The sequence below is a fragment of the Mus pahari genome, chromosome 10, assembly GCF_900095145.1.
Source record: "Mus pahari chromosome 10, PAHARI_EIJ_v1.1, whole genome shotgun sequence".
NCBI lineage: Eukaryota > Metazoa > Chordata > Mammalia > Rodentia > Muridae > Mus > Mus pahari.
The window spans coordinates 77465601-77487502 of record NC_034599.1 but is presented as its reverse complement, the minus strand read 5'-3'; the positions used below and the strand labels follow the sequence as shown (position 1 = coordinate 77487502).

At 42.1% G+C, this 21902-nt stretch overlaps 1 protein-coding gene across 3 annotated transcripts in view; it reads left to right on the top strand.

Annotated features, from left to right (window-relative positions):
• The window catches only part of Hmgn3 (high mobility group nucleosomal binding domain 3), a 36197-nt gene extending 19162 nt beyond the window's left edge, over nucleotides 1-17035 (top strand). The window contains exons 2-7 of one of the 3 annotated variants that reach the window (XM_029543651.1): nucleotides 6433-6483; nucleotides 11956-11985; nucleotides 14710-14760; nucleotides 15877-15990; nucleotides 16106-16289; nucleotides 16549-17027. In XM_029543651.1, coding sequence (XP_029399511.1) covers nucleotides 6433-6483; nucleotides 11956-11985; nucleotides 14710-14760; nucleotides 15877-15990; nucleotides 16106-16240 — 381 coding nt within the window. In that variant the 3' untranslated portion in view covers nucleotides 16241-16289; nucleotides 16549-17027. Of the gene's footprint in view, nucleotides 1-6432; nucleotides 6484-11955; nucleotides 11986-14709; nucleotides 14761-15876; nucleotides 15991-16105; nucleotides 16290-16548 lie in introns of all 3 variants that reach the window. The other 2 variants (XM_021206833.2, XM_021206830.2) reach the window with 2 other exon arrangements.
• Nucleotides 17036-21902: the final 4867 nt, after the last annotated feature.

Genomic DNA, 21902 nt, shown 5'->3' with positions numbered 1-21902 from the left:
TTTTTTTTTTTTTTTTTTTGGTGCCTGTAATCTCCCAAATCAATGCCAGGCCCCTGGCTGATTGTATTCTAAGCCATTCTCCCATTCCTGCCTCCTGAGATTGTAACAGCACAGAAACACCCATGCCAATTGTTTTCCACCCCACCCCTTTGTTTTGTGTGGTAGCCAAAGGAGTTTAATGAGCACGTAAAAGCATAGATTTTCAGTTTTGGTCAAAACTGAAAAGATTTTATTATTGTAGAATTTTTAAGTGTTTATAGAATAATCTGGGTTAAAGTATAATCTTTATGAACTCTAAATATATATCAGATATTTGCAATGAAAAATTAGTGTTTGGTAGAGCTGGTCTGTTCAGTGTAAAATATACAACAGACTAAAGATTTAATTTTTAAAAGTATAATACCACATTAATAAGTTGTATATTGGCTACATAGTAGAATGGCACAATTTTATACATTAATTTGACTGAAACATCATCCATAGTTCCACCTGTTTCTTTTTACTATGTTAATATGGCTCCCAGAAAATCTAAAATTACATGCCCTATATGTAACGTAATATAGGTTGGCAGTGGTCCCAGATTTCTGTTAAGACTTTTAAAACAAAACAAATAATGGGTCGTATTATCTGTGCGTGCTAATTACATTTACCAGGGCACTTCTTTTCGTTTCTTTTCTTACCTGCCTGCCTTTCACATAGATTCATTTTTCCTGTTTCTCTATTTGACCCTTCCATGACCGAGCCATGCTGAAAGACAGGCTTTGTTGGTGGTGAACTCCATGTTTGTAATCTGAACAGGCTCCGAGTGTCAACAAGGTGTGGAATTCCAGGTTGACAGTTTGCCTGGAGTCTTTGGGACTTACAGTCCCTAGTGAGGAGTAGTTCCTTGCAGGTAGTCTGCTAGCCTGCCCTTAACTCTGATAGCCTAAGTTTTTCTCCACTTTTCCTCACTTTACTGTACTTTTCGCATAGTAGGCTGTGTGTTCAGCCACTATATCTTTTCTCTCGTACCGGAGCCACTTTTTTTCTGCTCCTGAGCTGCCTCTTAGATTTGAAAGTTCTTAAGCAGCCACCTGTCTCCCCTTTGCCCCTCCCCCTCCCTCTTTCCTGTTGTCCATCTCTTTATTGTTCAGGGATAATTGCTCAAAGGCAATCAGTAATTTCTCTTGTTGACACCTTACTGGGTTTATTCATGGTTCGACTTTTTTTTTTTTCATTTATTCATTTCAGAATCTATAAGCCACTTTTCTTTCTCAAAATTTGTAATTTAAAGAAATTAAGAATTGTTTTTTTTTTCTTTTTCTCCTTGCATGTTTGGTTTAGAACTTCTTACAGTTTTACAAGTCAAAGACAGTTTAGTATAGAATATTTGCATGTATAGTATCTATCTCTCTATCTATATGTGGCTTAAATAAGAATAGTAACTCAATTATCATCACCATCATCGTCATCTTAAGAATCCAGAATTGCCAGTGGGTTTGTTTTCCCCACTTTCACCCAAAAGTAACCTGTGCTAAGTAGCCTCTTTGGGGTTTTCCCTCGCTGTCCTTACAGGTTAAGCATGTACACATAGTTTAAAACTTTGGTTAGAATCACTTGATACCTTCCTTTTAGTTCAGCATTTGTGAGATTTATTGATGGCACACATACCCATAGTTAGTTTTCACTGCTACAGATTGTTTTACTGTGTACTGTTTTGTGTCTTAGTATCCTCCTGATGCAGGTGGGCTCTAGTTTTTACTTAATTACAGCAACGTATGTGTTTGCTTCTTCCCTCATTGTTGGTGCTGAAAATCAAACCTGTTCAGGGACCCAGCAGTGTTTGTAGCATGCATATATATAATATATGTATGTATATGTATATGTGTAATATATATACATACATATATATAAATCATCCTTTATTTTAATGCTTTCTGTATTCTTGAGATTTTTTTAGTGTTTTATCCTTTTTGGAAGGGTGGTATGCAAGTCTACATAAGTTTTCACTACATCTAAATTGTTCATTTTATTATGTCTGACTGAGAAACAAAGCACCCCTCCCCCATCCCTTTTCCATTTGTTTTCCCTTCTCTAGAAACGATAAAAGGTTCCACCCAGGGCTATCCTGGGGCAAAAGCATAGAGATGCTATCTTTACATAAGTAGTTACTAGGATAAACAAAAAATCTAATACCCTTTGCAGAAAAGAAGAGGGAAAAAAATGTTCATGCTGGCCTTAGCACTGAGTGTCGGGGAGAAAGATGTGTCAGCCCTGATATGGCCCTATAGCACACCATTGCTGTCCTGACAAATTGTTACCCTGGGCTCTAACAGTAGCAAGCGGGTACAGTGGTTTATGTGGGCGTAGCACATCAGCTATGGAGGAAGCCTGTTTTCAGTTAAGAAGCCATCCCTCCCACTGGAGGGAACATGGAACAAATGTCAAATGGGATTAGGATAGCTGAGTCGCGGGCTGGTGCCCATCCGAGTCCTGCTCGGCTCAGCTTGGAGAGGGTGACGCTTTTCAGCTCCAGCCACACAGCAAAGTGTCTGGCTTCAGTGCTTCCGCCTAAGCCTGTGTCCTGATCCAGTCATTGGGAGGCTAGTGATCCCCCTGCCTCTGATTTAACACAAGCTAAACTCTCACTGGTGCCTCTCGACATGGCAAACCCTCTGTTGTGCCCACCTCCTAACCATCCTGCAAATCGTCAACCTTCCTTGCTGGTACTAAGGGAGCTGGGAGCTGAGGGGGCCTCGTGGAAATGCACGAGACCTTTGTTTGCCCACGATTCTCATACTCCTCAGTGCTCTTGGTCCTCACCACATTCATACAAGCCTGGCAGTAAGGCAAGAACCTATTTGCTTTGGAATTGCTTGCGACCCATGAAATGTTCCTCACCCTACCGGAAATCTAATCCTGTCTCCTTTCTTCATTCTTACTGCACAGACTCCTTAGTGTAACCTGCTTCAGTTCCTTCACACTGTGCCCTCTTCCTTCTTGATCCAGCCCCACAGTCAAGTTACAGTGGTGGAGCATGCTATAAGGCATCCAGTAATGATGGCCTTCCCAAAACTGTACACCTGCTCATTGTGAGCAACAGGATGACGACCACTTGCAGAGGATCTGGATATAAAGAAGTGTGTGCAACTTTAAGGCTCCGTTGAATGCAATTTCACATCTTGTAATCCAAAAGATTCTTTAAGATCACCCGTACCTTCTGTTGTATAACACAGTAGTCGAGTTCATGAGCTCATTTCTCTAACCTCTGGCTTAGTTGTAATAAGCATTGACCCTTTAAGTTAAATGTCATTGGTAAGTCATTCATGGGGGCGGAGGTTGAGCCTCTGACTGAGTTGCTGGACACAGCTCTTGATGCCAAGATTCAAGGCATAGTTTTAAGCCCACAGCCTATATTCAGGCCACTGAAGCACATTGAACCCCAGAGAAAACATCAGGCGCTAACTGGAAAATGTCTGAGCTTGGTAAAATAATGCCCCTGTGGAGAGACTGTCAAAGCCACCAAGTTGGAGTTTGTCACATCCGTAGCCATACAGTTTACTCATGGGACAGCGTTAACATTTTCATTCTTCATGCCTGTTTAATGCAGTGTCTTTTGTTGCATCTAATATAAACATCATTAGGTTTGTATTTAAAGATTGATGTCTTGATGATATTGCCTGCATAGAACATTGAAAGTAATGTTGGCATTCTGTTTATATAATAGTAATCTATACAGTCTTAGTTTCTGTAACTGTGATTAACACTGTGATCAAAGGTAACTTGGGGGAGGAAAGGGCTTATTTCACTTTATAACTCTCAGATCACCCCATTGCTGAAAGAAATCAGGGCCAGGACGGGAGCCCGGAGGCAGAAGCCATGGAAGACGCTGCTTACTGCTGTCCTTGCTCAGTGGGCTTTCTTATACAACTCAGAATGGCACTAACCACAGTGGAGTGGGCACACATCAACCATTAATCACATCAATGTGAAAATACTCCACAGGCTAGTGCATAGGACAATCTCATGGGGACATTGTCTCAGCAGAGGTTTGATAAGTGTCTTTCAAATGACACTTATCTATGACATGTTAAAAATAAAAACTAACCAGATATGTTTATACTTATATACATTTTTAATAGCAGCATAACGGTTTCTTAGATGTTTATCAGCTACAAGTAGAGAACATCCCTGAATGATGGTGACTGAGAGGCCCGACAGCAAATCCGGATGGACAGAAGCATTGAGTTTGTAACACTGGAAATAGGAAAGCCAAGGACCTATAGAAGCACTGCCATTCTGTGCTCAGACTTGCTGAGGTGTTACTATCTAGAACTCGGCTAACAGATACAACACACGGCCTGTGAAGCTGCCCTTCCTGTACACGGATGGAGAACAAAAGAGAGAGCATTGTGTGTCCCTTCAGGACAGGGGACATTCTATTTGGAGGAGAAAACAATTAGTCAACTGTGGGAAAGAGACTATGGTCATGTAGGCGAGGAAGCTTCTGGAGAAAGGGACTGATGAGCCACGTGTAACAGATAGATCAGGGGACCGAGAGGACTCCCTGTGACCTTTGCCTTGAAACGTCTTGTTTTTCCCCAAGGTGACTATGCATTTCCTACATTTTACTTACTATTTTATAACCTAAGATTTTTAGAAAATTATTATTATTTTATGTAGACCTCCATTCTTTTATCGTATGCCTATTTTACTCACTGCCTTAATAGTTAGTTTATTTTTGAGACTTATTTTTATTATTTATTTGTATGTCTTGAGTGTGTATTTATGCACTGTGTGTACACGCCTGTGGAGGCCAGAAGAGAGCAGCGCAGGCCCTGCAACTGGAGTTGCAGGTGGTTCTGGGCCAGCCAGCATGAGTGATGGGAACTGACCTCAGCTCCTTTGGAAGAACAGCAAATGTTCTTAACCACTGAGTCATCTCCCTAGCCCCAGTTACATAATTTAAATAGCTCATTCTTATTTATCAAACATGCATATTATCTCCAACTATTCCATATTAAGTATAGTAGAAATACACAGGTTTTTTTGTTTTGTTTTGTTTTGTTTTTACAAAGAAATACCCGGTCATTATCACCTTGTTACCTCTCTGAGGTTGTTCTTTGAGAAGCTTGTAATTTTCATTGGCAATCCCTACTAAGCAGTGAGTTATATGGTCTTGTTAACTTTCGTCTCATTTGATCAGATGAGGCTTGAATATAGCTGTTCTACTGTGCTAAGCCAAACATGGCGATAAATGTCAGTTTGATACTTTTGTGGTTTTTCCTTGAGTTTTTATATTATTTTTATATATTGTGTGTGTGCATGCGTACATACACGTGTACATATGTGTGCCATGGTGCTTGTGTGGAGGTGAGAGAATGACTTTCTGGACTTGGTTCTCTTTTCACCATAGGGTCACATAGGCTGTGAATCTAACTCGGTTGTCACGCTTATATGACAAGTGTTCTCACCCACTGAGCCATCTCACCAGCTCTAGTTGAGTATTTTCTAATGCTGCCCCAGTCATTTTGGCTACCTATTTGTGCCATAGTTTTTAACCTTCTAGTTTTACATAGTTATGCAAAATACTAAATTTGTTCAATCTTCTAGTTAGCCTTTTGTCTTTAAGATTTACATCATTTTTCTTGATGTCTCCCTGGGTGCCTGTCTATGTGTGAGTTTGTAAATATGAATGTAGGTGCCTAGGGAGGTCAGAAAAGAGTTTCAGATCCCCTGGAACTGGAATTAAAGGCAGTTGGGAGCCACGCCAGAGTTCAATTCCCACCATTCATGTCAGCACCTATGGGTGGCTTCACCATTTCCTCTTAACTCTGCCTTCAGTGGCTTCCTTACATACTGACATGCATGTTCACATACCCAGAGACAATTTTTTAAAAGTAAAACAATTAAACAGATAAAGTGTGTGTGTGTGTGTGTGTGTGTGTGTGTGTGTGTGTGTGTGTGTGAAATATATACCTTGGGACTAGGGAGATAGGGGAGTGGATATAGTGCTTGCTATAAAAGTATGAAGATTTGAGTTTGGATCACCAGCAACTACATGAAGGCCAGGCACTGCTTCATCTATCTGTAATCCCGCTCAGAGGCAGAGATAGGCAACCCCAGAAGCTCGTTGGGTACCCAGCCTCGACAAACCAGCTTGCTCCGAGTTCACTGAGGGACCCTATTTCAAAAATAGTGGGGAAAGCCATAGAGGAAGACACCCACTGCTGATCTCTGGCTTTCATCCATGCACAGGAAGGGCGAGTTCACATGCGAACACACATGCATGCCCAGTACACACACTCTTGAAATATGTACTTTAATAAAAGTACTTTCCTGAAAACTACGTTGTTTTAGCTGTTCCTGGGATCCATATTATCCAAGTATATTTTCAACCTTTTTACGCGATTTCAAACTTAAATCCAATTCACTGAAATGTTTTCTTTCTAGTCTCCCGAGAACACAGAGGGCAAAGATGGAACCAAGCTAACTAAGCAGGAGGTAAGCAAGCCTTTGACATCCCTGCATGAGTCTTACCATTGAATGTTTAACGTCTGCATGTGAAGGGATGCCATTGCAAGTCTGCTGTGGCTAATATCAGAGGTCAGAGTCCGCATGCAGATTCACATGGCTTAGGCATGTTCCATTGAATACTCTGATAAGGTATTTTCCCATATTTGTGTTTCTGCCTGTTGGTCTTGCTGTCTGTCAGAGTGAGTATTGAGAATTCCTTCTGGGCAGAGAGCAAGATAATAGGTAAATTCATCAAGGAGAACAGAGCCCGCTTCTTATAACAAGAAAATGAAAGGTTGTTGATTTTATAAATTTTCTGCTCCAACGAATGAATTATGAATTCCTTTTTTAGATTCTGAGTATTTACCTAAGAGGATTCATCTCTAAAGACAAAACTATGAAACGATTCACAATATGTCAAAATATTAAAGCTTTTTTTAATTATGGAAATTCTTAAGATACTCGGATAAATAATTAGTCCATGAATTAAAGTTGCTTTGTATTAAAATACAGAAACCTGAGAAAGGGTTAAGAACTTGTAGGGCATGCATATGTCTCACCTGTGATGGAGATAACAAAGGAGATATCTTAAAAACTCAGAAGTGAGATATGCATGTGTGATGACAGCTGCTCCCCTTTGCAGAGAGCTTTCCAATGTGTGGAAAACTTCAGCTCTTACACTTGAAAGTATAAACTAAGAGGGGTCACAAGAGAACAAAACCAATATCCTGTTAGAGATCCTTTGATGGGTGATTCATATTATGGTTAATAATTCAGAGGAATTCATCTTGATACCCAGGTCCCTGCATAAGCTTGGTACTGGGAAAATCATTCTGCCACGGGAAAAAAAATCTTTAAGAGAAGCTATAATGTAAAAACAAAATCACCTGCCCTTATCAGCCACGTACCAACCAGGAACTGTTAGAGGTAATCAATCATGAAATCAGAAATCTACAGATGAATCACCACCGATGCTAGAGCCAACCAAAACATGATGAACATGCAGAAAATGGCAAGACATCGTTTTTAGAACAGTGGGTGAAGTGCTTGGATTTAGGTAACACACACACACACACACACACACACACACACACACACACACACACTGCATTTCTGCATTTGGGTTTTTCTCTGCAGGCTGACATTTAATGTGATCAATCAGAAACCCTTAAAAACATTGCTCAGAGAAAGCATTTGACTGCAGAAAGCCTTCCCGGTCCTTCTGTGCCAGAAGCAAATCCTACTGGCTGGGGTATACATAAAAGGTAAACGTAAGTTTTGTGTGAATAACTTAGGTTTGTTAGTTAGCCCAAGGATTCTCATGCTTGATGCTTTTCTATATTGTTTTATTTACCATTTTATATTTTATATGTCTTGTACTATTCCTAACAAAAATATTGTGTGGACAATGCCTTTTTTAAAACCTGTTATTCAAGCCAAGGCCAGATTAAAACTCATCAAGTGCCTTGAGGACATCAACTGTCATTTGAAAGGAAAAGGTCAGTGGTTAGCTCGATTGTTGACTAACACTCAGAACTGCCAGACGTACCCTGATTCCCCACCCCTACAGTGAACTGAAATTCAGCTCAAACTGAATTTTCCAATATGTTGTTTCATATGTCAACCAGGATGAACCAATACTGGTTACAAAGGAAGCTCTTCTTTTGAAGATTTCCCACTATGGCTTTGGTATTTGGAGGGCATTGTACAGAGCCCCGAACATCAGGAGACTTGGACAGTAAACGACCTAAACAGTGTATCGTGATCATTACTCTCTGCCACTTACAAAGTCTTTTTTTCCATTCTTGCTTGTGGCCTGTTCAATAACCCTGAGAAGCTTTCCCCCTCTTCTCTCCTTGTGGTGGAGATGGGACCCAGCACCTTGTATCTACATGCTTGGCTTTACCACTGTACTATACCCCTGCCCAAGAAGCATTCCTTATCAAAAACGTATGAGCACCTACAAATGTTCCCACCACAATCCCAGGCCCTGTGAGTCCCACAGAAAAGCCAACAGAACTTGGCCTTCCTAAAACCTCCATTTTTAGTATGGAAAAGAAAGGAAAGTAAAATGATAGGATATTTATTGTTAAAGAGAAAGAGCGAGGGGGTGGGGCAGGGGGAGAATAGCGACTGTCAGAACCGTGCTGGGTTAGATAGCAGACAGTAGATGCAGTGATCCCTATTTTATCTCAAGGAGAAGTGTTCTTAGAGAAATAATACAATTTTCTCCAAATGTCACAACTTGTAATCAGCAGGACCAGGGAGAACACCTGAGGTCCCTGATCCCCAATCTGTGTTCGCCACCCACCTTTTGTGCAGTGCTTCAGTCAAGTGACCCTGTTCCTAGTTCTTCACCTTCTCCATTGCCCCAGCCAAGGCTGTCCTTCTGTCTTTCTATCTCCCAGTGTTGAAAAGGCCGCTCATGCTGAATTTCTCGTTTGTTTTGTTTTTGAGAATCAAAAGCGGCTTGGCCTTTAAGCTTTGCTTTAAAAGAGCGCACTGAGGCTCAGAAGCAAAGGGGCATCTTGTGAAAATAAGCTTGAAGCAATAATCTGCAAAGTCCAGCGATTCTGCTTGGATCTCGCTCTCCCTTTGAACTTTGTGCGGGTAGATGCGTGTGCTGCGTTTGCAGCCAGGATGTTGAAACAGACCCAGTGTCTTTCAGATGTGGGCCACTGGTCAGTCAATAATGCTTACTGGATATGTCCAATGTCTCCAGTATCTATAAACCACAGTGACCCAGTAACCTAAAACCCTTCATTCCTTGTACGAGAGTCATTATTTCTGCAACTTTTCCCTAGGATTTCTCACTTAATCAACAAATTAAGAGAAATTCTATAATAGCCGCTCCCCCTACCCAGTTCTAACAAGTAAAGGCTAAGCCTTAAATAAATATTTCAAATGCTTCAAATGTTTTAAAGGGGAATAAATAGCAGTCTAGTCTGTTTTGTAGCCCATAAATTTAGTCCAATCATTTATAGATGTTAAGGCCATGGAAGCTGATGGAACTTTCCAGGAAGGTACCCACACTTGCATGCGTTAAGTGTAGTGCTGACTGAGTGAAATGTTAGTCTCAGCCTTCACTGCAGGGAAAAAAAGAAAACCCAGTGTAGTGATTACTGGAAAGGAAGTTTTTAAAGAGTCTTTTTTTTAAATGACACAGAAGAGCTGGTAAATTTTAGGTAGGAAGTCATAAAATGATTTTATGGTAAAACAACTTTTTGGAGTCTGGCTGACTTGGATAGCCTATAGAGACTGTTGGTGTATCAGTTTCCCAAGTGTTTCTTTTGGAACGCTCATCCTGAATCTAAATTAAGTCTGTGGATCAGTCCGCTGGAGGCCCAGCCCATGAGCAGCACTGTGACGAGGCCATCCCTCTGGAAAGCCTGTTCTGTATGTTCAAGAGTTGGCAGGGCGAGGCAAGGGTTTGCAGCTGCAAAATCCTTCACATGACTTTTTTTTTTAAACCTCAACAGCGGCTGGTTGGCAAATGGACAGTTATGTATAATGGTTAGAGAGTTTGGCCCCTTTCTGTAAATGAGAATCTGTGGTTTTAACACTTAGTAAGTAAGGGTTCATGCTAGGCATTGGCAATACTGAAGTAGAAAGAGATGGTGCTGTGGGGTAGGAAACTGCAGTGAGTGCCGAAGGGAAGCCAACAGAGTGCTTGTGAGTTGACAGGCAAGCAGGACAGGATTTGGGTAAGGTTTATTTGCTTCCCTAGTTCAAGGAGGCTGACACTCTGCCCTGCGGACGCGGTTGGTTTCCGGGCTGTTCTTGTTAGATGGCGGAAGTATGTTTTGAGGCCACACAGAAGCTTCAGACCTGACCTTTGTGGTAACTGAGGGATAGATGATGGCCTTCTAACACATTCAGAAACCATGTTGAAGAAGCACAGGACACACATGTTTTCCGAAGTTTAAGTGGGAATATTGTCTTTTCTTCAGCAATACTCAACATGGTTGACCATCCTGAGACAGGCATCACAGGATTTGGGTCCTCCTGTCTCCCAGGAACTTGTAGGTGTGATGTCTCAAAGCACCCAGGAGAATCCTAGCAGGCACCTTAGTGTTTCCTGTGGAGAATCCCTCATGATTCTTCTTTCCTAACCACAGTTGTGCCACAAGCTGTGTGCTGACTGTTAGGTCCTATTCTAGGTGGTGATTGTGTCCCAGGCACGACTTCCTATTCTTTGCACATTCTGTTAGCTGGACATATGTCCAGCTCTGATTGTTCATTGAGACCCCAGGGTTAAAGTTATTCATGGATGCTCTGGCCCTTCATTTCCTTCTGCAGTTTAAAGAATGACTGGTTTAGGCTCTCTTGGGACTTTCACCAAGGAAATTTTTTGCTATGGCAATGTCAAGAACTATTTCTTCCAGTGTGACCTGGATCACTGACCTAGACTGACCATGGCACAGATTCAAGAATTTCTCCAATTCTTCTCTATCATGACATGAGGTCCCACTAACCATTTTTGCTGACCCAGTTAAGAAAAATTATTTGAAGCATTTAAATATCAAAATGAGCCAAGAGTCTTCATAAACCAATGTAAGTCAGGGAAAAGCTCGAATTCATTTATTCAGCAAATATTCTGGGATGTGTGGGGTAGTATCTGCTGTCCGACCGGAGATGGAAGAGTGAATAAAAGCACCAGGGGTTATAGAGTAAAACCTGAGGAGAAAGCCAGTTTTAGTTTTAGGACGTTAAATCCCTTCGCCCAGGACAAGTAGGTTCTCCTGAGTAGTTAAGGGTGCCATCTTTGTGTGCTGGACGCTTGTGTTATTTTGTATTTGCTTTAGGATGACATTGGCTGTTAACTGATAAATCCTCAAAAGGTTTTCTGAAGAGAAAAAAAAAAACTAAATTCAATATCTATCTAATCGATTTTCTAAATGTTTGAAATGAAGAGATTAGTGAAACCTGTTTTAAGTAGGTAATTGTGTTGATTTTGTTCTGGGTTTGAAAAGAACAGAACAATAACAAACCAACAAACAAACCACCTTTCTTACCTGTGCGAGATTCACGCGCTGTTTTCCAGCGTGGCAGAGGTGGGAAGGTACTATGTTGGTTCTATGGTGATTACGTCAGTATCTTACTAGCTTTTGGATTATGGTTCCATTTTAAAGAGAACATTTTTAAAGGTAATTCAGTGTTCTCATATCAATTTATCACAAAAGGAGCCACTGTGGCTTGGGGTGGAGCCAGGAATCCTCTCTTCCCTCTTACCTGGGAGAAGCCACTCCATGAAAGGTGAGCCTGTATCCTACAGCATCGCTTTCTCTGGAGTGCCTGGTGGACTTGGCATGTTCCATGGTGCTAACCTGTAGAGGATGATGGGAGTCATACATTTCATTCGTTCAACAAAGTCGAATATATCAAGAATGAATTTTTACAACTAGCATGGATATTTAAAATACAAAAAAAAAAAATTTTTTTTTTCCTATTCTTTTGTAGCCCACAAGACGGTCGGCCAGGTTGTCAGCGGTAAGTCCTCAGAGCCCCTTGTTGTTGCTTTTTAGGAATGTGTGCTCCCTTGTCTAAAGCAAAAGGACGATTACCTGGCGTTTTCTTTGAGTCTCTTTTCCTTTTAGGAAGTACATAGGGGTCGTAATTTCCAGCAGATCTGACCCACATTGCTGAGCAATTCACTTGATTATCTGTGTCAGTGAGAAGCGATGGCCAGGACCATTATCAAGTATATAAAGCCCATGGAGGTTGGAACTGCTAAATCTGGGAGACAAGCTAATACATTAAGGGAATCCTGATTTCCAAGTTCTGCACCTGTTAATGTTGAAATGGATCCAGAGTATAGATTCTCTGCCCACAACCCATACTAGTGTGCATTTTATCCCTGGATCAGAATGTCCATACGCTTCAGCCATATTCCAGTCCTGGGTCATCTTAAAAGAGTGGCACTTGTACTTTGACTCATGGGGGTCTTCTTCAGTAGGCCATGCCCAGGAGAGGATGGGGACTAGACTCGAGCTAGGATGGACAGGTGACATCGAGCCTGTGCTCCAGCTACAAGCCAGCCTACGTTGGCTGCTCTCTGGCCCTTGTGTGCCTCAAGTCTTCCTCATTCTGTAACAAATAGACCAGCCGGACTCTGCATGTCTAGAGGGTTTTACCCCCGAGCTACCTTCTCAAAATAAAGAACTGAGGAAAGTTTCACTGACAATGAATCATCCCCACACTGAATGTCACAGGTGCCGCTGAGTGTATGTGGAAGTGGCTGTTCACACCACGCAGGAGTTGAAGGGTTTCGGTCATGTGAGTCCGTAGAACAGCAGTGTCAATCACCACAGTGACTAAAGGGATGCTGCAAGTAGCAAGCCAGCAAGGGAGTAACCCTCGAAAGTCAAAGGAAAACCAAAACGTAAAAGAGGGCTTTCGTGAGCTCCAGGAACCAGTAACTTAAGAAGCCCCTTTCACTGAGATGGCCCACAGGGCCAGCACAGCCTCGTCTGTGCAATGTTCCAGACTCTAGCCCTCCTCTGAGAACTGGGGAGATGGATCACTGGGAAAGGTGTTTGTCATGCATGTAAGCATGAGAGCCGTGTTTGGATTCCCAGCACCCACATAAAGAGCCAGGTGTAGCAGTGTGCCCTCCCGCCCCCGTTCAGTCCAGCACTGAAAGCGGAGGCAGGAGGAGTCCTGAGACAAGCAGTCCAGCCACTTGTGGAGGAGTGGTTGAGGAACAACCCTGACACTGTGCTTCAGCAAGCACGTGAGTTCTCGTCCCTCCCTCTCCCTCTCCCTCCCCCTCTCCCCTCCCCCTCACACACAGTTTTAGTTTCTTAGTACTATTTTGATAACACTGAATGCTGAACCAGAACAGAAAGGTCTAGCTCACAGAAAACGATGTAAGTGGAAACAATTTGCTAACAATCACAGAAACATACACTGATCTGTCAAAACTTGCAGTGATGAATTTTAAAGTTAAGAAGATGCAGGAGCCAGGAAAAAGCTTCTGTATTTGGAAAGCAGACTGAAGATTTAGAGGGATAAGAAGACTAATAAAAATTTTCTTACTTTTCAAGCTCAACATTCTTTCAAAATTTCATTTGAAAGGGCCTTTCTTTTTCTTTTCCTTTGTAAAAGAAATATTGTTGGTACATTTATTTTCTTGTGCGTGAGGGTGTCAGAGGAGGCAGTTTTTCTCTTCCCATCATGTGTGCCCCAGGGATAAAACTCAGGTCATCGGGCTTAGCAGCAAACGCCTTTACCTCTCTCTCACTAGCCTTCCCGTTTGGTTTTTTTGAGGCCGTGTCTCACCCTGTAGCCCAGGCTGGCCTCGACCTGGTAACCGTCTCCTGCTTCAGTGTCCTGAATGCTGGGGCTACCAGAGTGAGTCACCATGTCTGGCTTTATTTCTAACAGCTGGTCCTTTGGAACCGAACTGGCTCCAATTAAATTTTCCACATAAAGGCTATATTGAATATGATCTCCAAATCTTTTACAGACTTCGGGGGGCACACATTTTTTTTTCCACAGGGGATACCCTGGACAGTGTTTTCTATTTTTAAAACATTCCTTTAGATCTCAGAGAGATGTACACATTTTAAACCTTTATTAGAGAAATAGTGGACCTAAAACACCCACAGAGGAAAACGTTAACTCTAATAGCCAGACAGGTTGCTGCATTTATATTCTTAATAAAAAGCCCCAGAGATAAATGAGCCCGGTGTCTTGTGTTAAATTCTTACCTTACGCTGACTGTGAAGGGATGAGAGAAGAGGAGGCCTGGCAACAGAACCTGAAATCTGTGTCAGGGGGAGGGGCTTGGGTAAGGCTTTGAAGACCACCACAGGCCTCATCCTTGATGACCGGCAGATGGTGGCCTCTGCCTGCGACTCGATGTAGTTCCTAGCTGGTCGGAAAGGCCACTGAGAGTGAACTCATCCAACCGTTCAGCCAGGGCCTGAGTTTCTCCTTTTGCTGTGGGGTTGTGAAAAAAAGGAACTACAGAGATATCAAAAAGAGAAACTTAACCCTACCCAGGAGAGCACTACTGGACCAGAGCCTAATGAGTCAGCTTTTCCTTCGCATTGGCAAACCTGGGACGAAAATAGTACCTGATACTGAAAGGACCAGCCCCAAAAGAACAGAGCCACCATCAGAGCCCATGGCTGTCTCAGCCCATTTGTCTTCATTTTGGTGCTAATGGCATCCGTTTCAGTATTTGTATAATTTAAATTATTTCTGCAGAAACCTGTTCCACCAAAGCCGGAGCCTAAACCAAGAAAAACATCTGCTAAGGTAAGAGGTATGCCCCTCTTCCCTCCCTTGGCTTTTTAAACAATTAGGAAATTATCATCCCGTGCCTAAAAATCATCTGAGGAGAGATCCCATTTAATGAGTCACGCTAAAATATGCAGACTAGAGAGTTGTCCCCACCGTCATGGGCGCCATTTTACACGTTAGCGGGAATGTGTTTTGCATTTGGTCAGTGAGGTGCAGGGCGCACAGCAAGTTGCTCTGAACATCCTGTGTGAACAGCCTGGCAGTTCCCTCAGAAGGTACAGTAAATCACAAGGTAGTCTGGTGTGGTTAGATCTGGCCCTAGACCCCATTGCTGCCACCAGCACCAAATGTCAGAGGTGGGGTCACAACCTCTTATAACTACCAATAGACGGTCATTCCCATGACTAGCAATAAAAATACAATCATTTACTCTAGCAAGTAGCAAACCCTAGCCTGACACTGTGAGACACGTTCTGGATGCTTTATTTAGTCACCCCCAGCTCAGTCTACTCTATTGAAATAGATAGGAACATCCTGTTTAAGAAGAAAACTGAAGTCTGTTACTGCCCATGAATTCAGCCAGTGACTGTCCTGTGTTGTACCCCCCAAAGCACCCAAACTCTCTAAAATTGTGTGTGGTAGTGAATACAGTTTTCCAAAGCAGGGCTCACCACTGTGGTGTAGGCATAAAATGAGCAACTTCTCTTCATCTGGGCCTTTATTTTAAATACCTTTCTAGTTGTGTAAGATCTTCGAATCCACATGACTGGTCACACTGGACAGCAACAGAGAAATCCATGGCCCCTGGTGGGTGGGGTACCCACCAGGCTTTTCCCCTTTTACCAGGCAGGCCCTATGGCTGCCCTGGCCACAGCAAAAACAGACGTAGCAGAAATGTCCCTGGAGCTATGGACACCTGAGCCAGTCACCATGTTCCTACAGAATAGAAGTGCTGGTGGGATCAGCAGGTTGCCCAGGTGCAAAAGCCAGGTTGGGCCCCCAAGGCCACGATGGTAGCCGCCCCCGCAGTGTCTGGCTGGGTTCAGGCAGGGGCTCCTTGGCGTTCGCGAATGAACGTCACGCTGCGCTGCGCCTAACGTGATTTCTGTTCCCTGTGCTTTGATCCATTAGAAAGAACCTGGAACAAAGATTAGCAGAGGTGCTAAGGGGAAGAAGGAAGAAAAGCAGGAAGCTGGAAAGGAAGGTATTGCACCATCTGCAAATGGTGACACTAAAGTTGAAGAGGTACTTTCCACAAACACCTCCCACTGACCGAATCAGTGTCTTAAACTACTCAGTCCTTCAGCTCTGGAGAGCGCGCTCACAATGTCTCTCTTTATCGCCTGTAATGTTACTGCAGATCCACGTCTCTCGTTCAACTGTTAATGTCTCAGCCTGCAGAAGTCCCCCACCCAGCACACTGTCAGTAAAGGGGCAGATTGAAACAGTGAGAGTTAAGGGTACAGTAGACATTCTGCATGCTTGCAGTGACTAGAATCAGAGAGTAGCGTGCTGTTTCTTACCATGCACACGGGAGCCTGCAGGTAAGGCTTCTATGGTTGTTTAAATAGCAGAAAAATAGCAATCAGTGCTGCAGAGTGTCGCCCTAATGCCTTCCTGCCTTGTCTGTCCAGCCAGAGTTGAAGTGTGTTTTCAAGTAGAGCTGGAAGCAAAAACAAGGGGGCCAAATGCTCAAGTGTTTTTCTTGGTGGGTGGACTCGCCTTTGCTTATACTTGTTTTACTGGTAACTAGATGTCCTCTTTCTTCCTTCCTTCCTTCCTTCCTTTCTTTCTTTTTCACAGGCACAGAGAACTGAATCTATAGAAAACGAGGGAGAGTGAATTGTCATGGAAAACTAGGGTCGATTTCACGTACCTCTTGGGACAACTTTTAAAAGCTATTTTTACCAAGTATTTTGTAAATGCTAATTTTTTAGGACTCTTATTAGTCAGCATAAAATCTATATGAAGAAGATGGACATTTTATCCTCTTATGGTGATGTTTTTTGGAAATTTCCATCATCCACAAGTCAAGCAAATACCAATTTAATATCGGAGCTGTGTGTGAAATGGATTCAGCATTCCATGCCCTTGCTTTAAAATTTTAGTCCTGTGCATACTGTGGTGTTTTTACTGTGCATTTTTGAATTTTTCATGCAATTTTTCTAGAGCAATAATCAGTGGTGCTTTTGTGCCTAGGTTTTATGTGATTTTAATGAAATATAGATAGTTGTAGCCATCTGCTGACTATTTGTGGTTCAAAATAAAAAGGTTTTCTTGTCTGCAAAATCCCCACCTGTTTGTGTCTTTACTAATTTACTAATTTAAGAAGTGATTCATTTGATTAATGCAGACAACCTAAAGAATATCCACAGCTGGCACCATGACGTTATCTCTAAGAAGTCAGACAGCACTGACTCACAGTTTTCTGGAATTTTAACATTATTTTCATAAAACACGTATGACTGCTAGGTTAGGGGAATTACATCCACCTCACTTTGTAACAGGAATGGTCAGTAAGTAATGGTTGCTGTGTATAATAAACCTTAATATATAATACCAACTTTGTTAAAGTTCTTAAAAACAAGATAGAGTTCTGTCTGCTAAACCGTAACTAGAAAAATAAATAAATAAAAATAAGCTGGGTAGGGTAGCACTTGTGAGGAACAGGGGGATCTCTGAGCGTCTGAGGTCAACCTGTTCTACAGAGCCAGGCCAGGCCAGTCAGAGCTGCATAGCTCTGTGTGTGAGTACGTGTGTGTGTGTGGGGGGGGGGGGCTCATCTTTTTAATGTCTCCCATTTTCAGAATAGCACCAAGCCAGATTTATATAACAGTCCTTTCCTGTCTATGAGGACCTCAGGGCTGTGAAGGCTCTTGGTCCCATACAGTCACACTGGCTGCAGTGTGTGTCAGCCTCAGAGAAACACTGGCCAGGATGTTGTTAGAATTCCTTCGTAGGTGAGGAAAATGGGGGTGTGGGACATGATGGAAGGGGAGAATCCAGCCTTGACTTACTGATTTTAAATAATGTCTGTGTGTGGAAAGCCCTAGCAGTGTCAGGAACAAAGGAATTATTCTAAATGAAGCTTACTGTTAATGGTCCCCAAATGTGAGCCCCACCCCCAAAACTGCTCAGGATTCTGCTTCGATGGAAACATCTTGTAAGATGAAAAATAGTGGCTGCATTGCTCAGAGACCTGTGTAAAGAGGTTCTTGGTCCTCAAGACCGTACATGTCCACAAAACAAGGCCCCCTCCTCCAGCAAGCATTTTGGACTAAGCACTTAAACTTCTGTCATTGTCCTAAATCTGTCATCAGCCCCAGCCACATTCTGTTACGATAATCTCATATCTGGTATTCCTTGAGTTCTTATTATGAACCGTGCCTTAATTCATGGGCTTGGGTTGTGCTGAAAGCTGCTTCCCCTCGGGGAAAAACATCTGCTCCCCCGTGGGTACTTTACGAAAAGTATGTTCAACATTCTGTTAATGCACAACTGAAGCACTTTGCTGGCTAGTGTCCAATTCAGAACTGGACTAGGATGCCCATAAATTTACTTTTTAAGAATTATAAGGGGATACAGATGATTTAAAAATACTAGTTACTACAATAACCCACGGGGAAAGGAAAGTGTGGTTCTCTTTCCTTGTTCCTGTGTCTCAGAGGCAGTCACTGTGCATTTGTTTTATATATATATATATATATATATATATATATATATATATATATATATATATATATATATTGTTTTTAAAAGTGGGAATTTTACTAGGTTTTAATTTATTCAGCTAGTAAAGTATTATTGAAGATAGATATCTCTGGCTCTATTTCTAAGACTGTAAGCAATGTACACAATAATACCCTAGTCACAGGATGTTTAAATTAAAAAAAATACATTTGACATTTTTGATTTGCCAAAAAATGACACTAATTTCCACCCCTGCCAAGGAAATATGAACACCATGAGTATTTTCCAGCATCTCACTTTGTTCAAGCTAGTGAATGAAAATTGTCCTCTGTTGCTTCAAATCTAACTTTTTGATGTTTAAAATCCATTTAAATCACTTCTAAATATTGCATTTTTGTCTGTCTTTCTGTAGAAATGTTGGCCATCCCTCATAATAATCATCAGTGGTATGTGTCTAAGAGTGTGGGCATCTTCACCCCCTCACTCACAACTTCTGTGAATCCTGTGGAGGGAATAAATACCAGATTAACTTCAGAGTCACAGATTGGTTCCCTAGCACACTGTGCCACAGGAAGGAAACAATGCCTGAGGCCACATGCCCCGTGTAGGAATGCCCCCTCCCTGCCCACTCCCACTCTGTAGGCTGGTTGATACACATTAAAAAAAAACAAAAACAAAAACAAAAACAGTCCCCCTTCCCTGCCGACTGCTTGTGTGTTAATCTGGTGGAAATGGCAGCAACTCTGTGACTCTTTAATGACTGAGTCAAACAGTGCCCAGTGCAGCTGAATCGCATTCTGTGTACAATCATGAGTGGTAAACTGCATACTGAGAACTCTCCCTTACAGTTGCCCGGTGGACTCTAATGGAGTTAGAGTGGCCTTTTTAGAGGCACACCGCCCTAACGTTCCCAGTTACTTATTCTGTGATGAAGCAACTCATATACCAGGATTTAACAATAGGGAAACACTCTTGAGTGTGAATTTACATAAATGATCCTTTTGAAACTATGTAAAATGATTTGTTTTTCTTTCCAAGTTTCTCAAGACTTTGCTCTCCTGCCTACATGTAGAAATGTTATTCTCTAGTTAGCTGAGCAGGGTTAAGGGAGCCTCCTCAGCTAAGCTTCTCAAATGTTAATGTCTTTGATTTTTTTTTTCTTAAGCCTGGATTCCAAACTGTATTGTTTTCTATTAGTTTATTCAGAACATTGACTTTTAAGTCTCAGATAATTATAGTGATTAAAAAATAGCCAGAATACATCCAATGTCCTGTAATAAGTACTGCATATAAATTATTAATCTGGGAGATGATTTATGAATTCTTTTTAGTAAAAAGTAAAGCAAGTTTCCCCAGCATTAAGTGGAGGTTCTGGCTCACTTTAAACTAAATAATGCCTCTCACTTCTCCCAGGAGAAGAGGAAGGTTTAGAAAGTCCAGTTTAAAAATTAGCTTATATGTCAAAGTTTCTGACCTTTAAATGGGTAAGATTTCTTGGGTATGAAACCAAAAGCACAAAGAAATCAAATAAAAGATAATTTGGATGACATGTAAATGTAAAACCTTTAGGATAACGAATACAGCCCACAGAGTGGGAGAAAACATTCCAAATTGTCTATCTCCTATGGGTCTGGTTCCAAAATATGTAATAATCTTAGATCCTAAGATACATTTAAGAAAAAAAAAGAAAAGAAAAGAAAAGAAAAGAAAAGAAAAGAAAAGAAAAGAAAAGAAAAGAAAAGATGCTTTGGTAGAAATCCTAACAGTGGATCTAGTGGCTGTCCCTGACTCTTTGCCTATTCATGGGACCCTTTTATTTCTACTGGTTTACCTTGTCCAGCCTTGATGGTATGTGCCTGGTCTTATTGTAGTGATGCCATGTTTGGTTGATGTGCCTAGGAGGCCTGTTCTTTTCTGAAGGGAGGGGAGGATCTGGGGGAGAGAATGGGAGGGGAGCGGGGAAGGGAAACTGCTGACTGGAATATAATATATAAGAGAAGAATAAATTAAAAAAAAACACTTTAAAGATGGAAAGATGACTTAAATAGACATTTTCTTAGAACATACAAAGGTTGTAGGCCTCTGAAGGGATGGTCCATGTCCTACTTAGGGTTTCTGTTGCTGTGATGAAATGCCCTGCCCAAAGCAACTTGGGAAGGATAGGGTTTATTTATTTGGCTTTCCAAATCACTGTTCATCAGAAAAGGATACCAGGACAGGAGCTCAAACAGGGCAGGAACCTTGAGACAGGAGCTGAAGCACAGGCCATGGAGGAGTGCTGCTTACTGGCTTGATCCTCGTGGCGTGTTCAGCCTGTTTTCATATAGAACCCACAACCACCAGCCCATGGATGACACCACCCACCATGTGCTGGGACCTCCCATGTCAATCACTCATTAAGAAAATGCCCTACATAAAACTAACCAGGACAGTCGCCATCATGACTCCTTAAGGAAAATGTGGCTCTAAATCACAGTGTAATCCAGCAAGGAAAGAAACAAGTGCAGTAGAATGTGGAGAAATATAAGCATTTACTGCTGGGTAAGATGTAAAAATGCTGCAGGCTTTGGGGGAAAAGTTTGGTCACTCCTCAGAGAGTTCAACATGGAGTTAGCAGGCATCAGTTCCACTCCTGGGTCTGACCTGAAGAGAACGGAAAATATGTTCAGACAAAACGGTGTGTCTGCATTTTCATAGTAGAATATCTCCTTATAATTCCCCAGTGGACTAATCAACATGCCTGTCAGTTTATAAAAAGATAAAAAAAATAAAGGCTATAAACTATTATAGTATGCAGATGTAAAGAGGAATATTCTGTCACACAGTGGACCCTGGAAACATTGAGCCATGTTTTAAAAAAAAAGACACACATTTAAGCTTTTGAAGCAGGCTCAGTTAAAAAGAGGCCTCAGGCTTCCCCTGAAAGGTGTTATACTACAAAAATCAGGCTGTAAATTGATACCCAAGGTACAATTCACAGACCAAATGAAGGTCAAGAAGAAGGAAGACCAAAGTATGGATACTTTGGTCCTTCTTAGAAGGGGGAACAAAATACCCATGGGAGGAGATACAGAGACAAAGTGTGGAGCAGAGACTGAAGGAATGACCATCCAGAGACTGCCCCACCAGGGGATCCATCCCATATACAATCACCAAACCCAGATACTATTGTGGATGCCAACAAGTGTTTGCTGATAAAGCTGTCTCCTGAGAGGCTCTTCCAGTGCTTGACAAATACAGAGGTGGATGCTCTCAGCCAACCATTGGACTGAGCACAGGGTCCCCAATGGACAAGCTAGAGAAAGGACCGAAGGAACTGAAGGAGTTTGCAGCCCCATAGGAGGAGCAACAATATGAACCAACCAGTAACCCCAGAGCCTCAGGGACTAAACCACCAACCAAAGAGTGCACATGGAGGGACCCATGGCTCCAGACTCATATGTAGCAGAGGATGGCCTTGTTGGTCA